Source organism: Nyctereutes procyonoides, unplaced genomic scaffold, assembly GCF_905146905.1.
Source record: "Nyctereutes procyonoides isolate TBG_1078 unplaced genomic scaffold, NYPRO_anot_genome, whole genome shotgun sequence".
NCBI lineage: Eukaryota > Metazoa > Chordata > Mammalia > Carnivora > Canidae > Nyctereutes > Nyctereutes procyonoides.
In genome coordinates this window covers 49,540,767-49,563,150 of record NW_026575125.1, presented here as the reverse complement: position 1 = coordinate 49,563,150, position 22,384 = coordinate 49,540,767, and the positions used below count along the sequence as shown (strand labels likewise).

Here is a 22,384-nt window from a genome sequence, read left to right as displayed (position 1 = left end):
TACAACTTGCTCTCTTTAATAAAACTGGCCTGGAACAGATTAACACAAACCAATCAACAGACAAAAAAAACCCCTAAAAATGTTATTTTATGGAATGATGAATCCATGGTAGCTTTTGGACATAGTTTATAGATTCTGGGCACAGTAACATGGTAGGGTCACCAGGGTCATCTTCTCTTCCACAGACATCGATAGACAGCCTACTGTTTCTGTGACCCTGAACATGGCCACATACGTAAAGCAATAATCTTATGAACCAGAGTCAAGGAAGGGCACATAAAGATGGAAACAAAAAGTAGATCAGTAAAAGGGCAATAATCAAAAACAGATTTATACTGCAATATATTCTTTTGGTCTGATGCTAAAAACAGGAAACACTTGACATGAGAGTGAGTGTCAGAGATAACAAGCCCTAGAATTTCCAAATACATTTACCAAACCTCTGTAATTGAAGATCCATTATATAAGAAGTGGTCACCATCACATGTCCATAAAGGATAGACCACCTGCTCATTGTCTCTAGGAATTTTGTCTTGCAAGATAAGGAAAGGCAAATGTGACCTTTGTGCACTTGGGGCTATGTAATAACTTTATTAACCACATACAGGCTCCAAAGGAGGGTAAGAGTTTGGGGAAAAAAGGGAAAATAATTAGGCCATTTCCTGCAGCATATCTCTATAAGGTTCTGGGACCCCAAATACTACTTACTTATAGCCGAATCAGAAATTTGAGAGTGGCAATTATGTTAAAAGTATTACTAGTATTTTATACACTTTATTTTTAAGATTTTATTTTTAAGTAGTCTCTATACCCAACGTGGGGCTCAAACCTATGACCCCAAGATCAAGAGTCACATGTTCTATTGACTGAGCCAGCCAGGTGCCCTCTTTGTACACTTTAATAAGTTGCTAAGATTGCATCACCTTTGATTAGTGAAGCAGTTGACTATCATTTCTGTCTAGCTAAATAAAACTAACTTTCTAAAATTCAAGCTCCCCCTATTGTGTAGTTACATAATTCAATTCCACACCTAGCATAGGCACTTATTATGGATAATGCATTTTACTCGGGTTTCTAAGTACAACATATACAAGCAATTATTTTTCATGACCCAAGGAGCATCTCATATAAAGAAAAAGATAAATGCATTAGTGATTATAATACATGACAGTTCAAGAATGCCATTAGAGAGGGAGAAACAAAGTGCTATAAGGAAGCATTTCCTACCTGAAGTTAAAGAATAAAGAACAGAGAGAAGAACAAAAAGTAGTACAATCTAAATGGATAACAATCTTCCAAAAACATAAATATAGCACTTACATGCAATTGTTTCAAATGTTTTACTTTCTAAATGAGGCAGTTCCCATACTGATTCCAGGAAACTGTCAAGTAATGGATCATTCATTTTGGCTTTAATTTCAAACTCATACAGCAGAAGCAATGTCTCACATGGATCACTTGAGAAGTCCCCTAAGGAGGCAAAAATGCAATATTATCCCTAATTACATTTTATTATTCTATTCTAATCTCTCTTCTGAGATTTTTCTGTTGAGGAAAATTAATTCTATTTATAATCTGAAGGTTGTCCTAGCTTCTGTATACAGAATTTTTACATTTTTAAATCTATAAACTCATCAGCACTTTGTGCACCCTATAATGCATTCAGTAGCACTGCCTACATTTCCTGAAAGTATTGCCATGATGTTCCAAAATAGCCTGAAAAAGTCCTGTTACTATCTAATCCGAATCCAATGTTTATCTGCCTCACTTTAATGACTGAGTTAGCCAAAAAATATAGTACTGTATAAACTAACTGTGGTTTTATTTTAAGCAAAGTAAAAGAGAGTTTCCAAATTGTTTCATTTAGTCAGTCAACAATATTTCTCGGGTATCACCATGGGCAGAAACTTGTATCAGATGGCATATACTACACAGTATGAGATGGTTTTCATGCATCCTTGTTAGACTGAACTTTTTTTAAAAAAAAGTTTTGAGGTATAGTACATATACAATAAATTGAATAAAGCATGTTAATCTCAAACAAGAAGCTTGTTGAATTTTTATATATATTTAAACCATGACCACTACCCAGATCATGATACAGAATACTTCCAACAACTTGTGCTCCCTTCCAAGTCAATATTACCTTAGCAGAGTTAACAACTATTTTGATTTCTTTCACTATTGATTATTATTGCCCATTCTTGAATGTCGTTGCTAGTACACAGAAATATAATTTGTTTCTTTATAATTGATTTTTGAATATTTGGCCTTGTTTTCTGTAACTTACTAAACTCATTTATTAATTACAATAACTTTTTTTTGTAGATTCTTTGGGATTTTCTATGTAGACAATCATGTCATCTGCAAATAGAGGTGGCTTTATTTCTTCTTTTTCACTTTTTTTTTCCATTCTCTTGCTTATCTTATTGCACTAGCTAGGACTTCTAAGATGATATTGAACAGGAATGAGACTAGACATTATTGACTTGTTCCTGCCCTTAGAGAGAAAGCACTCAGTCTTTCATCATTAAATATGATATTAACTGTAGTTTTATTTTTGTAGATACCCTTTATAAGGTTGAGAAACTTCCCTACTATTCTTAGTTTGCTCAGAGTTTCTTTTTAAATCATAAATGGATGTTCAATCTGTTCATTTAATCTATTGATATGGTAAATTAATTGAGTTTACAATGTTGAACCTAGGATAAACCTCACTTGGTTATGGTCTATTATCTTTTTTTTTTAAGATTTTATTTATTCACGAGAGACACGGAGAGGGGGGCGGGGCAGAGACACAGGCAGAGGGCAGAGAAGCAGGCTTCATGAAGGGAGCCTGATGTGGGACTCAATTCCAGAACTCCAGGATCATGCCTTGAACCAAAGACAGATACTCAACCACCCAGCCACTCAGGCATCCCATGGTCTATAATCCTTTTTAAATTTTACTAAATTCAACTTGCTAATATCTTGTTGAGGATTTCTGCAGCTATTTTCATGAGGAATATTGGTCCATACTTTTCTCATATTTTGTCTGGTATTGGTATCAGGGTAAAAATGATCTCATACAATGAGCTGAGAAGTATGCCCTCTTCTTTCTGGAAGGGTCTGTACAAAATTGATATTATGTCTTTAAATGCTCAGTAGAATTCCCTACTGGAGTTTTCTTTGTTACAGGATTTAAAACTACAAATTCAATGGGTATATAGGACTATTCAGATTATCTATTTCTTCTTGAAGGAGCTTTGTTTAGTTTGTGACTTTCAAGGAATTTGTCCATTTCAACTAAACTGTCAAAGTCATAGGCATAAAGCTTGTTCAGAATAATTCTCTATCATCTTTTTAAATGTCTGCAGGATTTGTAGTGATGTCTCTATTTTCATTTTTAAAAAAGATTTCATTTATTTTAGAGAGAGAAAGAGCACAAGCAGTGTGCAGGGGAGGTCATGGGAGAGGGAGATACAGACTCTCCTTGAGCAGGGAGCCTGATGCAGAACTTGATCCTAGGACGTTGGGATCATGACCTGTGCCAAAGGCAGATGCTTAACTGGCTGAGCCACCCAGGTACCCTCTATTTTCATCTGTGATACTGTTAATTTGTGTCTTTATCTGTCTGGGTAGAGGTTTCTCAATTGTACTTATCTTCTCAAAACAACAACAATAACAATATAGTTTTTGATTTCATTGATTTTATTTATTATTTTCTGGTTTTAACTTATTTTTATTTTTAAGACTTATTTCTAAGTAACCTCTACACCCAATGTGAGGTTCAAACTCATATCCTAAGATCAGTTGCACTCTGAGCAACTGAGCCAGCCAGGCACCTGTTTTAAATTTTATTGATTTCTGCTCTTATTTCTTTGTTCTAGTTGATTGGGTTTTAATTTGCTATTTTTTCTAGCTTCTTTTCTTGAGGGAGAAGCAGGCTCCATGCAGAGAGCCCGATGTGGGACTCGATCCTTGGAACCCTGGGATTATGCCCTGAGCTGAAGGCAGACGTTCAACCACTGAGCCACCCAGGCATCCCTTTTTTCTAGTTTCTTAAGGTGAAGGCTTAGATTTTTTGAGAATTTCTTTTTCTAATTCAATAAATTTTTGTCTGAATACTGCTTTAGCTGTATTCTCTAAATTTTTATATGTGTATTTTCATTTTCATTCCAATCAAACTATCCTGATTTCCTTTTGTGACTTGCTCTTGGACCCATTAGATTACTGAAAAGTTTAATTTCCAAACAGTTGGAAATTTTACAGATGGCTCTCTATTATAGTTTTATAATTTAATTCCATTATGGTCAAAGAAAGTACTTTGTATGATTTCAATACTTTTGCATTTTTTGAAGTTTATTTTATGGTTCAGAATATGGCCAATGTTCTTGTGTGCATTTGAAAAAAGAAGTAAGTATTCTGCTATTATAGGGTAGAGCATTCTATAAATGTCAATTAGGTCAAGATGGTTGATAGTGTTGTTCATGGCTTCTACATCCTTACTGATCATCTGTTAACCTATTCTATTGATTCCTGAGGAATGAGTATTGAAATTTCCAGCTGTGGTTATGGATTTTCCTATTCCACCTTTCATTTCTATCAGTTTTTGCTTCATGTATTTTAAAGCTCTTTTGTTAGGTACATTATATATTTAGGATAGTTATGTTGTCATGTTTAATTGATCACTTTTTCACTGTCTCTCTTTATCCTGAGTAATATTCCTTGTTCTAAGCTGTCTTTGCTAGATATTAATAAAGCCATTCCAGCTTTCTTTTTATTACCATTTGTATAGTGTATCTTTTTCAATTCCTCTTATTTTTAACCTGCATATGTCTTCATATTTAAGTGTTTTTTTTTTTTTGTAGACAGTATGTAGTTGGGTCTTGATTTTTTAACTCAATCTGACACTTTTCATCTTTTAATTGGTGTGTTTAGACCAGGGATGAGCAAACTACAATCTGTGGGCTGGCTAAATAAAACTAAATAAATAAAGTTTTGTTTGAACACAATCATGTCCTTTGTTTAAAGATGGTCCATGTATTCCTGTGACAATGGCAGAGTTGAGTAGTAGTGTCCAAGACATGCTAGCCTATAATATTCACTATTGGAACTTTAAGAAAAGTACCCTAACCTCTGATTTAGACCATTTATATTTAAGGCGATTATTGGTAGTTGAGTGTTCATTATCAGTAGTTGATGTTCTTAAACTTCAAAAAAATGAATTATACTTAAAACAACTAGACAGAAGATCAATAAGGAAATTAAAAAAAAATGAAAACACTGTAAGCCAACTAGATCTAACAGATATCTATAAGAACACTCTCCCAAACAGCTGCAGAATATATGTTGTTCTCAAGTGCACAGAGACTATTCTCTAGGATAGACATATGCTAGGTCATAAAACAAACTTCAATAAATTTCAAAGTATAAAATAATGCAAAGTATGTTCCGTGACCATAATATGATGAAATTACAAGTTAATAACAGAAAAAAATTGGGGAAATGCATAAATATATGAAAAATAATAAACACACCCTTAAACTACCAATGGGTCAAAAAAAATAAATCAAATGAGAAATCAGAAAATACTTTGAAATGAATAAAAATGAAGACACAATACACCAAAACAAATGGGATGCAGCTAAAGTAGCACCTAGAGGAAAATTTATATCTATAAGCACTTACATTAAGAAAGAAGAAATATCTCAAATCAATAATCTAAACTTCTACCTTAGTTAAGACCAAAATAACCCAAACGAGTGGAAGGTAGAGAATAATAAAGATTGGAGTGAAAATGAATAAATTAGAGAATAGGAAAACATTAGAAAAAATTAATGAGATCAGAAGCTGGTTCTTTGAAAAGATCAGTAGAAGTGAAAAAGGAGATATTACTACCAACCTTAGAGAAATGAAAAAGATTACAAAGGACTGCTATGAACAACTGTATGCCAATAAATTAGATAACCTGTATAAAATTGACAATTTCCTAGAAAGAAAAACTACTGAAATGGATTTTACAAAGAAACAGACAATCTAAACAGACTTATAATGAATAAAGTAGTTTAAATAGTTTTAGAAACTATAAAAAAAGAAAATCCCAGGCCTAAACAGCTTCACCAACGGACTGTACCAGACATTTAAAGAATTAATACTAATCCTCACAAATTCTTTTAAAAATAGAAGCGGATGGGGTACCTGGGTAGCTCACTTGGTTGAGCTTCCAACTCTTGATTTTGGCTAAGGTTGTGATCTCAGGGTCATGGGATTGAGATCTGTGTCTGGCTCCATGCTTAGCATGAAGCCTGCTTGAGCTTCTCTCCCTCTGCCCTTCCCCCACTTGAGCACACACACTCTCTCTCTAAAATAAATAAATCAATCTTTAAAATAATAGAAGGGGATGGAACACTTCCTAACTAATTCTATGATGCCAGTAATACTGTGATACCAAAAACCAAAGATGTCACAAATAAGGAAAATAATAAGCAAATAATCTCTTAGGAATATAAACTAAAAAATTCCCAACAAAATACTAGTAAACTGAATTCAGCAACACAGGAAAGACTTATACAATATGAACAAGTAGAATTTATTCCAGAAATGCAAGGTTGCTTTTATAAGTGAAAATCAATTAATGCAATATACCACATCAATAAGAAACAAAAATTATATGATGTTCTCCACAGAGGCAGGAAGGCATTTGACAAAATCCAATATCCTTTCATGATAAAAACAATTAAGTAGAATAGAACTTCATCAGTCTGATAAAGGGCATATCTAAAAAATCCACACCTAAAAACACACTTACTAGGGAAAGACTGGATTCTTTCTAAGATATAGAACAAGAAAAGGATTCTCACTTTCACCACTGCTATTCAACATTGTACTGGAAGTTCTAGTCAAAGAAATTAGGTGAGATAAAGAAATAAAAGACATCAAGACTGGAAAAGAAACAGTGAAACTATCTCTATTTGTACAGGATGTGATCTTGTAAATAAGATTCCTAGGGAATTCAGGAAAATACCATTAGAACTAATAAACAAGCTTAAGCTCAGTATAAAAAAATCAATTCAAGGGATCCCTGGGTGGCGCAGCGGTTTGGCGCCTGCCTTTGGCCCAGGGCGCGATCCTGGAGACCCGGGATCGAATCCCACGTCGGGCTCCCGGTGCATGGAGCCTGCTTCTCCCTCTGCCTGTGTCTCTGCCTCTCTCTCTCTCTGTGTGACTATCATAAAATAAAAATAAAAAAAAAATTAAAAAAAAATCAATTCTAGTTCTATAAAATAGCAATAAGCAAACTGAAAATAAAATTAAGTTAAAATTATACATTTACAATAGCATCAGAATCAATGAAATACTTAGGAATAAATTAAAAGGTGTGCAGGACTTGTACAATGAAAATTATAAAACATCACTGAAAGAAATTAAAGATGTAAATAAATAGAAAAATATTCAATGTTCATAGATTAAAAGACTTAACTTTGTTAAGATGGCAATACTCCCTCAAATGATCTACAGATTCAACACAATCCCTATCAGAATCCCAGCTGGCTTTTTTTCTTTCTTCAGAAATTGTCAGGCTGATCCTAAAATTCATACAAAAATTCAAGGAACCCAAAATAACAAAAATGACTTTAAAAAGAACAAATTTGGAGGACCAACACTTCCTAATTTCAAACCTTACTATAAAGCAATGATAATTAAAACAGTGTGGTACTGGCATAAGTACAGACATACATATCAATGCGATAGAATTGACAATTCAGAAATAAAACCATGTGTGTAAGATCAACTAATTTTCCACAAGGAGGCAAAGATCATCCAATGTGGAAAGAATTTTTTTTTAAAATGGTTCTGAATCAATTGGATAGCGACATGGAAAAAAATGAAGTCAGACTCTTACCTCATACCACATACAAAAATTCACTCAAAATGGATCGAAGACCTAAATGTAAGAGCTAAAAGTATAAAACTTTTCAGAAGAAAAGAAAGGAATAAACATTCATGACTCTGAATTTGGCAGTTGATTCTTACATATGATAACAAAGGCATGGGGAACAAAAGAAAAATAAATTGTACTTCATCAAAGTTTAAAAAAAATGTGTGCTTCAAAAGACACTATCAAGAAAGGGAAAAGACAACCCACAGAATGAGAGAAAATATTTGCAAGTCACAAATCTGATCAGGGACTTGTATCTAAAATATGTAAAGGATTTATGACTTAGTAATAAAAAGACAATCCAATTTAAATTGGGGAAACAGTCTGAATACACAATATACACAAATAACCAATAAATATATGAAAACATGCTCAACATCATTAGTTATCTGGAAAATCATTCATCAGAAAAATCAAAATCAAAATGGGATATCACTCTGCACTCACTAGAATGGCTAGAAAGAAAAAGTCAGATAATACAAGTATTGGCAGGATGCCTGGGTGGCTCAGCGGTTTAGTGCCTGCCTTCAGTCCGGGGCGTGATCCTGGAGTCCCGAGATAGAGTCCCACATTGGACTCCCTGATTGGAGCCTGCTTCTCCTTCTGTCTATGTCTCTGCTTCTCTCTGTGTGTGTGTCTCTCATGAATAAATAAAAAAACAAACAAACAAGTATTGGCGTGGAGGTGGAGAAATCCGAAGCCTCACACTATATTATATTGATGACAATATAAAATGGTGCACAACCACTTTGGAAAACATTCCTTCAGCTTCTCAAATGATTAAAATACAGTTACCGTATGACCTAGGTCTACCCAAGAGAAATAAAAACATATGTCTACACAAAAACGTATTTACAAATGTCTACAGCAGCATTATTCATAGTAGCCAAAAGATGAAAACTCCAATACCACCAACCGATGGATTTTTTAAATGTGGTAAATCCATACAATGAAATATTATTTGACCATAAAATGGAATGAAATACTGATACATGCCATAACATGGATGAACTCTGAACATGTTACATCAAGTGAAAGAAATCAGTTACAAAGTCCATATATTATATGATTCTATTTATTTAAAATTTCCAAAACATGCGAATCTAGAGAGGCACAAAGTAGATTAGTGGTTGCACAGGGCTCATGGGGGTAATGCAGGGAAATGGAATGTGATGGGGGTTTCTTTTTGAAGTGATGAAATGTTCTAAAATTGATTGTTGGTGGTGGTTGTATATATTGGTGAATATACTAAAATCCACTGAATTATATACTTTAATGTGTGGATTATATGGCAGTTAATTATATATCTCAATAAAGTTGTTTTTTAAAATGAATTTTTACCCTGTGTGATATTCCTTTGTGCCTGACTTTTTTTCTTCAAGATGTCTATGATATTCATCTATATTTTTCTGTGTCAGAAGTATATTCATTTTTTGACTTGTAGTATTTATTCTATTGTATGAATGTACCACAGTTTATTTAATCCCGTCTTCCTGTTGATGACACAAGAGTTTACAAATCTTTAGCTTTTATGAATAGAGTGGTCTTGAACACTCTCATACATATTATGGTAAACAGATACATTCATTTCACCTGAGTATATACTTAGGAGAGGGATTGCTGGGTTATAACAAGCATGTTTGATTTTAGCAGATACTGCCAAATGGTTTTCCAAAGTGGCTGTACCAATTTACATTTCCACCAGCAATGTATCAGAAGTCCAGTTGCTTCCCATCCTTACTAACACTTGGTATATTAATTTAAGCTATTTCAGTGAGTGTGCAGTGATCCCTCATTGTGGTGTTAATAGGAATTGTCTGATGAGTAATGATGCTGAACATTTTTCTTTTGCTTGTTGATCATTTGTATATCTTCTTCTGTGAAGTTCTTATTTAATTCTTTTGCCCATTTTTTTTGCTGGGTTGTTTTTTCTGGTTGAGTTTTAAGAGTTCTTTAATACTCTGGAATTTCTCAGGCTTATGTATTAACACATCTTTTTCCTGTCTATGGTTTGTCTTTTCTCAATTTTGATCGTATCTTTTGACAAACTGAAGTTCTCAATTGTAATGAAATCCACTTTACCAATATTTTCTTTAATGGTTGGTAATTTTTTGTGTGTCTCCAGGGTCATGAAGATATTATCCTATTCTTTTTAGAAATCTTATTGTTGTACCTTTCACTATGATCCATCTCAAATCAATGTTTCTGTTTGGTGGGAGGAGGATCAAGGTTTATTTTTTCCCATGGTGCTTAATTGTTCCCACACCATTTATTATTAAAAAATTTCTTTCACCACTGAAAAGCACTGGCACCTTTCTCATAAATAAAATTATGTGTGAGTCTTGAGTCTTCCTGGATACTATTTTGGACTCTATTCTGTTGTGTATGTTCTCAGACTCTACTCATCTTTTTAAAAATTGTCCTTTCATCTTTATAGAAATTTTAATATCATCCTGTCAACCCTCACAAATAAATCAGCTGAGATTTTGATTGGGACTGTCTTGAGACTATAGGTCAAATTGGGAAAATTGGTGTTTTAACAAAATTGAGTCTTCTAGTCCATGAATATGGTATATATTCTCATTTATTTAGGACTTTGAATTTTTACTCTCAGCAATGTTTCACTGTTTTATAGTTTTCATTGTAGAAGTCTTCTGCATCTTTCACTAGATTATTAAATATCTGATGGGTTTTGATGCTGTTAAAAATGGTATTTTAGAAGTTCATTATTCCAGTTATTTCTTGCTAGTACACAGAAATACAATTAATTTTTGTATGTTGACCTGTACCCAGCAACCATAGCAAATTCATTCTTGAAAGATTTATTCATTTTATTTTATTTTTTATTTTTTTAGATTTATTCATTTTTTAGAGAGGGCTGCTGAGGGAGAAGGAGGCAGTCTCAGGCAGACTCCACACTAAGCTTGGAGCCTAATGCAGGGCTCAAACTCACGACTCTGAGATCATGACCTGAGCCAAACCCAGTAGTTGGGAACTTACTATGCCACCTAGACACCCCCAAATTCATTTATTTTTAAAACTTTAAAATAAAACTGAGATATAACAAACCATTTTGGGTATGTTTTTTAAATGTTGGATTATTGGGTTAAACCCTACTTGATAATGATATATTATTCTTTTTATATATTATTAGATTCAGTATTCTAAAATTTTAGGATTTTTGCATCTATCATTGAATATTTTGACCTATATATTTTTCTTTTGCTTGAAATGTCTTTGTCACATTTTGTCATCAGAATCATGCTGGTCTCATAAAATCAATGCATTACCTTTTTTTCTATTTTCTATAAGAGATGTTTTTACAGGGTTGCTATTATTTCTTTCTTATGTATTTGAAGAATTCATAACAGTGAAGCCATTTTCTTTGTGAGAAGGTATTTAAGATTAAATTCTTTAACAGGGGGGATCCCTGGGTGGCTCAACAGTTTAGTGCCTGTCTTTGGCCTGGGGTGTGATCCTGGAGTCCCGGGATGGAGTCCCAGTATTGAGTCCCACATTGGGCTCCCTGCATGGAGCCTTCTCCCTCTGCCTGTGTCTCTGCCTTTCTCTCTGTGTCTCTCATGTATAAAAAAATAAAATCTAAAAAAAAATAAATAAAATCTTTAAAATAAATAAATAAATTTCTTTAACAGGTATAGCACTATTAAAATATTCTAAATAGGACTATTCAGATTCTCCTTGGGCCAATTGTCATAGGTGTACTTTTTAAATAACTTGTCAATTTTGTCAAGATTGCCAAATTTATTGGGATAGAGTTATCCAAAGTGTTCTTTTGTATTTTTAGATTAAATTTAGATCTTCAGAAAGATTTGTAGTAATGTCTACTTTTGAATTACTGATATTAATAATTTGTGTCCTTTCTTTTTATTTATTGGTCCATCTAGCTTGGCATTCAATTGTAGTAATCCATCCAAAGAATCAACTTTTGGCTTTTGATTTTCTCTTGCATGTGTGCTATTTGTTTTCCTCTCTTTTCTTGGTTATATTTTTCCTTCTACCTTCCTTGGGTTTCATTTGCTGTTATTTCTCTATATTTGAGCCAGAAGTTAAGATAATTGATTTTCAATTCTTCATCTTTTCTAGTATATACATTTAAAGTTATTTCCCCTTATTTTAGTAGTATATCACAAGTTTTGATGTCATATTTTTTCATTTATGTTAAGTTCAATAATTCCATAATTTTGTTTGATTTCTTCTTCAACTGATGGGTTATGTGGAAGTGTTTCTTCTAGATTTTCAACAGTGGGAGTTTTCTAATCATCTTTCTGTTGCTGACTTCTCATTTACTTTGTTCAGAGAATATACTTTCTGGGACACCTGGGTGGCTCAGCGGTTGAGTGCCTGCCTTCTGCTCAGGGCATGATCTTGGTCTGGGATTTAGTCCTGCATCTGGCTCCCTGCAAGGAGCCTGCTTCTACCTCTGCCTACATCTCTGCCTCCCTCTCTGTGTCTCTCATGAATAAATAAATAACATCTTTAAAAGAGGAGAATATACTTTCTGAGATGCAATCCTTTGAAATTTGTTGAGACTTACTTTTGATCTAGCGTATAATCTATTTTGGTAAATGTTACAAGAGCACCTGGAAAGAATGTGTTTTCTATAGTTAATAGGTGTATTGTTTTATATACATATCAGGAATGAAATGAAGTTTACAGTTTGGGAAACCTTCTAGAAATCAATAATAAATGTCTGTAGGTGAGCTATTATACACACTTTACTGTGATCAGGAGTCATTGTGCCAAGATAATTGTATGGAAAATTTTCCAGATTCACATCTGTGTTTTCATAAAAGAAAACTGTAATGTACAAAAAAAATATGTCAGGTACAAGGAGACTTAAATGACATTCCTTTTCTTTTCAAATTTTTAAAGTCTAGTTAACATACAGTGTAATACTAATTTCAGAAGTAGAATTCAGTGATTCATCACTTAACAGAACACCCAGTGCTCATCATAACACGTGTCCTTCTTAATATCCATCCCCGGGATCCCTGGGTGGCGCAGCGGTTTGGCGCCTGCCTTTGGCCCAGGGCGCGATCCTGGAGACCCGGGATCGAATCCCACGTCGGGCTCCTGGTGCATGGAGCCTGCTTCTCCCTCTGCCTATGTCTCTGCCTCTCTCTCTAGCTCTGTCTCTGTGTGACTATCGTAAATAAATAAAAAAAAAAATTAAAAAAAAAAATATCCATCCCCTGTCTAGCCCATCCCCCACTCACCTCCCTCCATCAACCCTTCGTTTTTCCTCTATCATTAAGAGTCGTGGTATGGTTTGTTTCCCTCCCCTCTTCTCTCTTTTTTCCCCCTTCTGTATGTTCATTTGTTTTGTTTCTTAAATTCCACATATGTGTGATATCATATGGTATTTGTCTTGTTCTGACTGACTTATTTCACTTAGCATAATATATTCTAGCTCCATCCACATCTTTGCAAATAGGAAGAGTTCATTCTTTTTGATGGCTGATTAATATTCCATTGCATATACACACCACATCTTCTTTATCCATTCATCAGTCAATAGATATTTGGGCTCTTCAGTAGTTTGTCTACTGTTGATAATGCTGCTACAAACATCAGGATGCATGTACCTCTTCAAATCTGTATTTTTGTATTCTTTGGGTAAATACCTAGTAGTGCAATTGCTGGATCATAGGGCAGCTCTATTTTTCACTTTTTGAGGACCTTCCAGAGTGTCTGCAGTTTGCTTTCTCACCAAGAGTGTAAGAGGGTTCCCCTTTCTCTGCATCCTCATCAACATCTGTTGTTTCCTGTGTTGTTAATTTTACCATTCTGACAGGTGTGACATAGTATCTCATTGTGGTTTTGATTTGTATTTCTCTGATGATGAGTGATGTTGATCATCTTTTCTTGTGTCTATAGGCCATCTGTATGTCTTCTTTGGAAAAATGTCTATTGAATGACATTTCTAATTAGGTCAGGCATTTGGGAGAAGGAATAGTATAGGTCACCATAAATATCTGGGAACCATAACAAACGTGTCTCCTGAACTTATGACCCATGCTACATTTCTTTCTTTCTTTCATTTTTAAAAATATTTTATTTATTTATTCATGAGAGAGAGAGAGGCGCAGAGATATAGGCACAGGGAGAAGCAAGCTCCATGCAGGGAGCCCGATATGGGACTCGATCCCGGGACTGCAGGATCATGCCCTGGGCCAAAGGCAGACACTCAACTTCTGAGCCACCCAGGCATCCCCATTTCTTTAGTGACTTCATAGCTCTGTAATAAAAATCCCTACTCACTGCCATTAGGGCTTTCTTTTGTATTACCAGGGTAAACTTATGTTGCCTATGAGGCATAATTCAAATAGAATGCTGCCAAAATTGAAGATTTTTTAGGACCTTGGGTATCTCCAGATGATTTTTTAGATACTTGGGTATCTCCAGATGATTGTTTTAGATACTTGGGTATCTCCAGATGATTGTTTAATTTCCTTTGGAGAAATACTCTTAAATTCAGGTTCTTCTATTTCTGTAGCCTAAGACCTGACCCAAAATGTACACTAGAAAATCCACTCAATGGATTTGTTTAATGTGCCTGAGTATCAGCTCCAATTGCTTTTTCTCTTGGCTAATCACAAAACTATTATCTCTGAGAATTTCTTATCCACTAGGAACTATTCTATGAGCCAAAAGCAAGCCATGACTGACTGCTAATTATTAAGCCAATGGAGGGACGAAGCAAAGAATGCCTGATGAAGGAATAATCATTTAATCCTAGTTTTGGTGTAAGTAAACAGATAACTGCAACATGAGCTTTGATAAATGATATCTTTTATCTACTGCATTTGGATAATTTAAAATGATCCTTCCAGGTCTGGGTTGAGGAGATCATAATATATAAATATATAAAGCATAGATGATCCCCATCCTGTCAGCTGATCTGCCTTTCTGTTGGTAGAGGATTCATACTGGGTTTTGTTCTAAAGCTCTCAGGAGGTTTACTCTGCCATGAAGACATTCAATGATGACATTTGACGAATACTTTATACTAGGTCAAAATTATAGCACTTGTGGTAAGTGAAATTTGCAATGACTCAAAAAATAACTAAAGGCTTTTCTCCATCTTCATGATTTTGAAATAAAAGATTTACTCATATTATAAAACAAATAGCTTTAAGAAATCTAACGACTAAGATTACTTCTAGCCTTAACATTTGATGACATTTTATGTAGAGTATAATTGCAAGGATATTCTTAGCAACATTTATAAGTTAAGTTCTTCATTGGAGACCGTAAAAAGGAGCCGGAAAGACTGATTAAGAAACCTGTAACCTTCCTTGTGTTAGAAAGATTTGAAGTGTCTTATAATCATAAGCAGTCATCTTTGGTATAATCCCTACTTCCTCTTACATCTTGTTTTTCTTTTCCTGGGCACCTAACCTGTCCTTCTCTGTCCTATACCTATATCCCAAGTTGAATCTTTATTAAGGTATTTTTTTTCTAAATGTTCCTCTCCCAAACTACAAACTGATAATGACTTAAATTGTGAGCTTTCTCAATGACTCTTGCATAGAAGGCTCTCAAATACCAAACACTCTAATACTCAAATGAATGACTCTCTAATGATAGAATTTCTGGTGCCATAGCAGTATTTTATTCAGTACATATTTATTAAACCCTAGTATGTACCAGGTAGTTTTAGGAGGTAGAAATAAAGAATGAATATGACAACTTTTCTGCCTACGTGGAATTTAGATTCTAGTTGGGGAGAGAAACAATATCTATTATAATATCAAGTAGAGATGAGTGTTTGTAAAAAATATATATAGGTTATGGAGGTACTAATGGACATTGCTATTTTAGAAAGAGTGCGGTCAGGAAAGATCAAAGGTAGGGAATAACACTTGAGCAGAAGTTGTGGGGGAGCAAGCCATATGAATATCCAGGAAAAGAATGTTCTATGAAAAAGGAATGGCAAATACAAAGGCCCAGAGGTAGGAAAATACTAAGTATTATTGATACAGTAGGACTAGAGTATAGTGAGCTGAGAGGCAGAATGATGGGAGATGAGGAAAGAGAGGTAACCAAGGGCCAGATAATTCATGGCCTGTAGATCACGGAAATGACTTTGAATTTTATTTTAAGTTCAAATAAATAGGAAGCACAAAATAAATAGGACTGACATGATCTGACTTATAAATACCCTGACTGCTACGTGGCTGCTGGATTTACATAGGAAGCAAAAGTGGGAGCAGAGAGGATAGCTGGGAAACTATTACAGTGGTCCAGATGAGAGATGAGGTAGCTTGGACTAAGAAAATACTGCTGGCCTGATTTATTGTTTGGAAAGGGCACACCATGAATCACACTACTCTCAGCTTCACCTCTCACTATATAAATCCTGAATAAAAACTCCAAAACTTACAATGTTCCCTTATACACCTGGCTTTTGTTTGTTTAGTTCCTACAGCTTTTAATACCTTCTACTTCCTTTTCTAACTATTAAATCCTAATAATTCTTCAAGAGTAAGTTTATTTTATTTTATTTTTTTCCATTGGAGTTCAATTTGCCAACATAGAGCATAACATCCAGTGCTGATCCCATTAGGTGCCCCCTTCAGTGCCTGTCATCCAGTCACCCCCACCCCCCGCCCACCTCCCTTTCCACCACCCCTTATTCGTTTCCCAGAGTTAGGAGTCTCTCATGTTCTGTCTCCCTTTCTGATATTTCCCACTCATTTTTTCCAAGAGTAAGCTTAAATATTACCTTTTAGAGCGGATCATTTCTTTCTGTGGTCCTATACACTTTATATGTCTATTACCAAAGTTTTTTCATTTTGCTCTGTGTATATGTAATGAATAATGTTTCTTACCTCCTTTCTTAACTGCAAATTTCTTAAGAACAGAGACAACAACACATTTTCCTATGTCTCCACAATGCTGAGTAGTACTTGGCATTTAATAAAGACTTTATAAAATGAATGGAATAAGCTGCTTTCCTTAGGTCACTAATATCATGGCATGTCAGGGATAATCCTTTTATAAAAGCTAATTCCCATAGTATTAAGATTTCAATCACTGTTTATATAGTTCTTAATTAACTTTGATTTGGAATAGATTTTTAAAAGGTTGGCATTTTCCAATTTTGCTTCAGAAGCTTATGTTTTACCAGCTTTGCACTTTCCCTTACTTTGTCTGTTTACAGTTGGTAGCTTAATTATTTATTTACATTACTCACAAGCTGGGCTCATATTTTTAGGCATTATTTCATTAGAAATACCCAGTATTAAGAAATATAAACTTCTAACAAGTCAAATTCATTTTATCTAAATGTATTTTCTCCCTATCCCATTCTTTTTAAAATAAACATCTTATGTTTAAACTTGGGAATTACATCAATAAACAGAATGATCTGAAACAACTTCCCAATAATTTCTGCCCCTACCTTCCAGTTTAATCTTAAAGTTAATCTTAATCAAAGTTTAATCTCAATCAACAGGTTGAGCATAAATATCAATACCACATATGTAAACCTCAAAGGTAACAAGATGTGTTTTTTTTTAAATACTGAGATCCTATATCATTTATTTAAAGATTTTTTTTAATTTAAAGTCCAGTTAGTTAACATACCTTGTAATATTACTTGCAGGTGTACAGTATAGTGATTCAACATTTCAATACAATACCCAGTGCTTAGCACAAGTGCACTCCTTAATCCCTAACACCTATTTAACCCATTCCCCCATCCATCTCCCCTCTGGCAATCATCAGTTTGTTCTCTATAGTTAAGAGTCTGTTTCTTGGTTTGCCTCTCTCTCTTTTTCCCTATGCTTATTTGTTTTGTTTTTTAAATTCCACATATGAGTGAAATCATATGTTATTTGTCTTTCTTTGATTAAATTATTTCACTTAGGATAATACTATCTAGTTCCATCCACACCGTTGTAAATGGCAAGATTTCATTCATGAATTCCTTTTATGTATATATATAAATATATTTTATGATGACATATTATATATGTAATAATATTTAATATAATTATATTTTATATAATTATATATAAATAGATATACACACTACTTCTTTATCTATTCATCAGTCAATGGATACTAGGGCTGTTTCCATAATTTGGCTATTGTAGATAAGATTGCTATAAACATTGGGGTGCATGTATCCCCTTGAATTTGTATGTTTGTATTCTTTGGGTAAATACCTAGTAGTGCAATTGTGGGTCCCAGGGTAGTTCCATTTTTTAACTGTCTGAGGAACCTCTATATTGTTTTCCAGAGTGGCTGCACCAGTTTGAATTCCTACCAACAGTGTTAAGTGGGTTCCTCTTTCTCCACATCCTCACCAATACCTGTTGTTTCTTATGTTGTTGATTTTAGCCATTCCGACAGGTATAAGGTGGTATCTCATTGTAGTTTTGATTTGTATTTCCCTGATGATGAATGATATTGAGCATCTTTTCATGGTCTGTGGCCATCTGTATGTCTCCTTTGGAAAAATGTCTCTTCAGAAGCACTTTGGTGGCTCAGTCATTAAGCACCCAATTCTTTTTTTTTTAAAGATTTTATTTATTTATTCACAAGGGACACAGAAAGAGGCAGAGACATAGGCAGAGGGAGGAGAAGCAGGCTCCATGCAGGGAGCCTGATGTGGGACTCGATCCCAGAACTCCGGGATCCTGCCTGAGCTGAAGGCAGACGCTCAACCACTGAGCCACCCAGGCATCCCATAAGCACCCAATTCTTAATGTTGGCTCAGATGATGATCTTAGGGTCATGAGATGGAGACCCACGTTGGGCTCCATTCTGGGCATGGAGCTTGCTTACTATTCTCTCTCCCTCTCCTTCTGCGCCTCCACCCATGCTGCTCATGTGTGCATGCTCTCTTTCTTAAAAAAAGTGAAAAATGTCTCTGCTCATTTTTACATTGTATTATTTGTTTTTCAGGTATTGAGGTTTACAAGTTCTTTATATATTTTGGATACTAACCCTTTATTGGGTATGTCATTTGCAAATATCTTATCCCATTCTGTGGGTTGCTTTTTTAGTTTTGTTGACTGTTATCTTTGCTCTACAGAAGCTTTTTATTTTGATGAAGTCCCAACAGTTTATTATTATTTTTTTGTTTCCTTGCCTCAGGAGACATATCTAGAAAGAAGTTGCCATGGCTGATGTCAAAGAGGTTACTGCCTGGGTTCCCTTCTAAGATTTTTATAGTTTCAGGCCTCACATTTAGGTCTTTAATCCGTTTTGAATTTATTTTTGTGTATGGTATAAGAAAGTGGTCCATTTTCATTCTTTTCCGTGTTGCTGTTCAGTTTTCCCAATAGCATTTGTTGAAGACACCATCTTCTTTCTGTTGGATATTCTTTCCTGCTTTGTCGAAGATGAACTAACCATATAGTTGTGGACTCATTTCTGGGTTTTCTATTCTGTTCCATTAACCTATGTGTCTATTTTTGTGCCAATACCACCACTGTCCTGATCATTACAGCTTTGTAATATAACTTAAAGTCTAGAATTTGTGATGCCTCCAGCTTTGCTTTTCTTTTTCAAGGTTCCTTTCCCTATTCAGGGTCTTTTATGGCTCCATACAAATTTTAAAATAGTTTTTTTTCTAGCTGGTGTTATTTTGATAGGAAATGCATTAAATGTGTACACTGCTTTGGTAATACAGACATTTTAACAATATTTGTTCTTCTAATTCATAAGCATGGAATGTATTTACATTTTTTCATGTAATCTTCAATTTTTTTCATCAATGTTTTATAGTTTTCAGAGTATAGGTCTTCATCTCTTTGGTTAGGTTGTTTCCTAGGTATCTTATTGCTTTTGATGCAACTGTAAACAGGACTGATTCCTTAATTTCTCTTTCTGCTGTTTCATTATTGGTGTATAAAAATGCAACAGATTTTTGTACATTGATTTTGCATTCTGCTATTTTACTGAATTTGTGTATCAGTTCTAGGAGTTTTTGGTGGAGACTTTCAGGTTTTCTGTATAGAGTATCATGTCATGTATATATTTTTTTATTAAAGTACTACATATTCATTGAAAAAGAAAAACAATAGGAGTAAAATAAAAAGTAAATCTCCCAAACTCACTAAATCCTATCCTAAGAGATAGCAGTAGCAAAAGTTGAGTTTAATGTGTCTTATAATACTTTATATATGATATATGCATTCTTATATGTGTGTATGTGTGTAATACATATGTTCTTCTGTTCATTCATGAACGAACAAATATCATGAATGTGCTAGGTATTGGATACACAAAGATAAGCAAAAACAGATTATATTTCCTCATGGAGCTTATAGTGCATATAGTGCACATATTATATGTGCACATAAATATGCATACACACTTATTTTTTTAAGATTTTATTTATTTATTCATGAGAGAGAGAGAGGCAGAGACACAGGCGGAGGGAGAATCAGGCTCCATGCAGGGAGTCCGATGCAGGACTCGATTCCGTGTCTCTGGGATCATGCCCTGGGCCGAAGCCAGGTGCTTAACTGCTGAGCCCCCCAGGGATCCCCCATACTTATGTTTTAAAGATAAAAACTGAGTATCAGCAAAGGCCAGCAAAAGTATAACACTCCAAAGTGAGGGGCACACTCCAAGGTACACTTCTTTTACCAACAACAACAAAAACAGAATTTATAGGCTAGTGGAGGGAACATGTCTGGATTTGGTCTCGTTGTGAAAGGGAGAAGATAAAGGGTTGAAGAGTGCACAGCTGGTCAGTGAAACAGTGGAGAAGAATCTCCGTATTACGAGAGCTATAGCTGCCTATATCCACTGGCTGGGAAAATGTAGAGACTATAAAAAAAATAATGTGCACAACAACCCCAGATCATCCTAAGTATTAATTTCTACAAGCCTGAATCATGCCCCTGGTCTCCTTTCCACATGAATCTCTTGCAAATAGTTGTAAAAAGTACCTTAATTAAGGATAAGTTACCACAACTCAATAGCAAAAACTAATAACCCAATTTAAAAATGAGCTAAAGACATGAATAGATATTTCCCCAAAGAAGATATACAAATGGCCAACAGGTATATGAAAAGATGTTCAACATCACTAATCATCACATAAATGCAAATCAAAACCACAACAAGGGATGCCTGGCTGGCTCAATTAGTAGAACATGTGACTCTTGATCTTGGGCTTGAGATTTCATATTGGGTATAGAGATTACTCAAAATCTAAAAAGGAAAAACCACAATGAGATATCATGCACACTTGTCAGGAAGACTATTACATATTTTTTTTAAAAAATAAGTGATGATGTGGAGAAATTGGACCCTTGTACATTGTTAGTTGGAATTAAAAATGGTGCCATTATAGAAAACAATAGAGGTTCCTCAAAAAATTAAAAATAGAACTACTATATGATCTAGCAATCTCACTTCTGGTATTTATCTGAAATAATTCATGTCAGAATCTTGAAGAGATAGCCAAGATATGACAACAATGTAAATATCCATTGAGGGATGAATAAAGAAAATGTGGTATGTACATGTAACAGAATACTATTTAGCCTTAAAAAGGAAGAAAATTCTTCAATATGTTCAATATGTGACAGCATGGATGAACCTTGAGGACATTACATTAAGTAAAATAAGCCAGTCAGAGGACAAATACTTATACGAGATAGCTAAAAGAGTCAAATTCATAGAATCAAAGAGTGGAATGGTGGTTGCTAGGAGCTGGGGCATAAGAACTTAGAGCTAAACAAGATGAATACATTATAGAGATCTGCTGTACAACACAGTACCTATAGTAAACAATACTATATTTGTACACTTAATACTTTGTTAAGAAGACAGATCTCATGTTAACTGTTCTTACCACAACAGAATAAAACTTTTAAAAAGATGTAAGAAATAACAGTATAAGATGCTACTTGAAAATGAAATGAGAGGAATAGGAAAAAAGAATGGTAGGTGGAGAATTCTTACTAGAGACCTATTGTTATAAAGCAGAATAAAATCATAATCAAATATGTCAGCCTGAATTTCAAAATATTAATTAAGGAATCATGTCTATAAAGTCAGAATATAAGGCAGGGATTTAAGAGCTCAAGAATGGCCAATAGATAAAAGAAAATGAAATATTGGCCATTTTAGAAATTAAAAAAGGAAAGGATAAAAAATAAAACCATCACAGAAATAAAGGTAAAATTGAAAGAAGGAAAAGAGACATTGCTGGATAAATAGGACATAGAAAACAAGAGAAAGGGCAGCCCAGGTGGCTCAGGTGTTTAGTGCCACCTTCAGCCCAGGGCCTGATCCTGGAGACCCAGAATCGAGTCCCATGTCAGGCTCCCTGTATGGAGCCTGCTTCTCCTGCTGCTTGTGTCTCTGCCTCTCTCTCTCTGTGTCTCTCATGAATAAATAAATAAAATCTTAAAAAAAAGAAAGAAAACAAGAGAAAAACAAAATGAAATGAAAATTGAAATTGGTTCT

At 34.4% G+C, this 22,384-nt stretch overlaps 1 protein-coding gene across 1 annotated transcript in view; it reads right to left on the bottom strand.

Annotated features, from left to right (window-relative positions):
• TEX11 (testis expressed 11) overlaps positions 1–22,384 on the bottom strand; it is a 360,742-nt gene that overhangs the window by 34,809 nt on the left and 303,549 nt on the right. Inside the window, exon 25 of the mRNA XM_055338036.1 lies at positions 1,321–1,470. Within this exon, the coding sequence (XP_055194011.1) occupies positions 1,321–1,470 (150 nt within the window). The remainder of the gene's footprint in view (positions 1–1,320; positions 1,471–22,384) is intronic.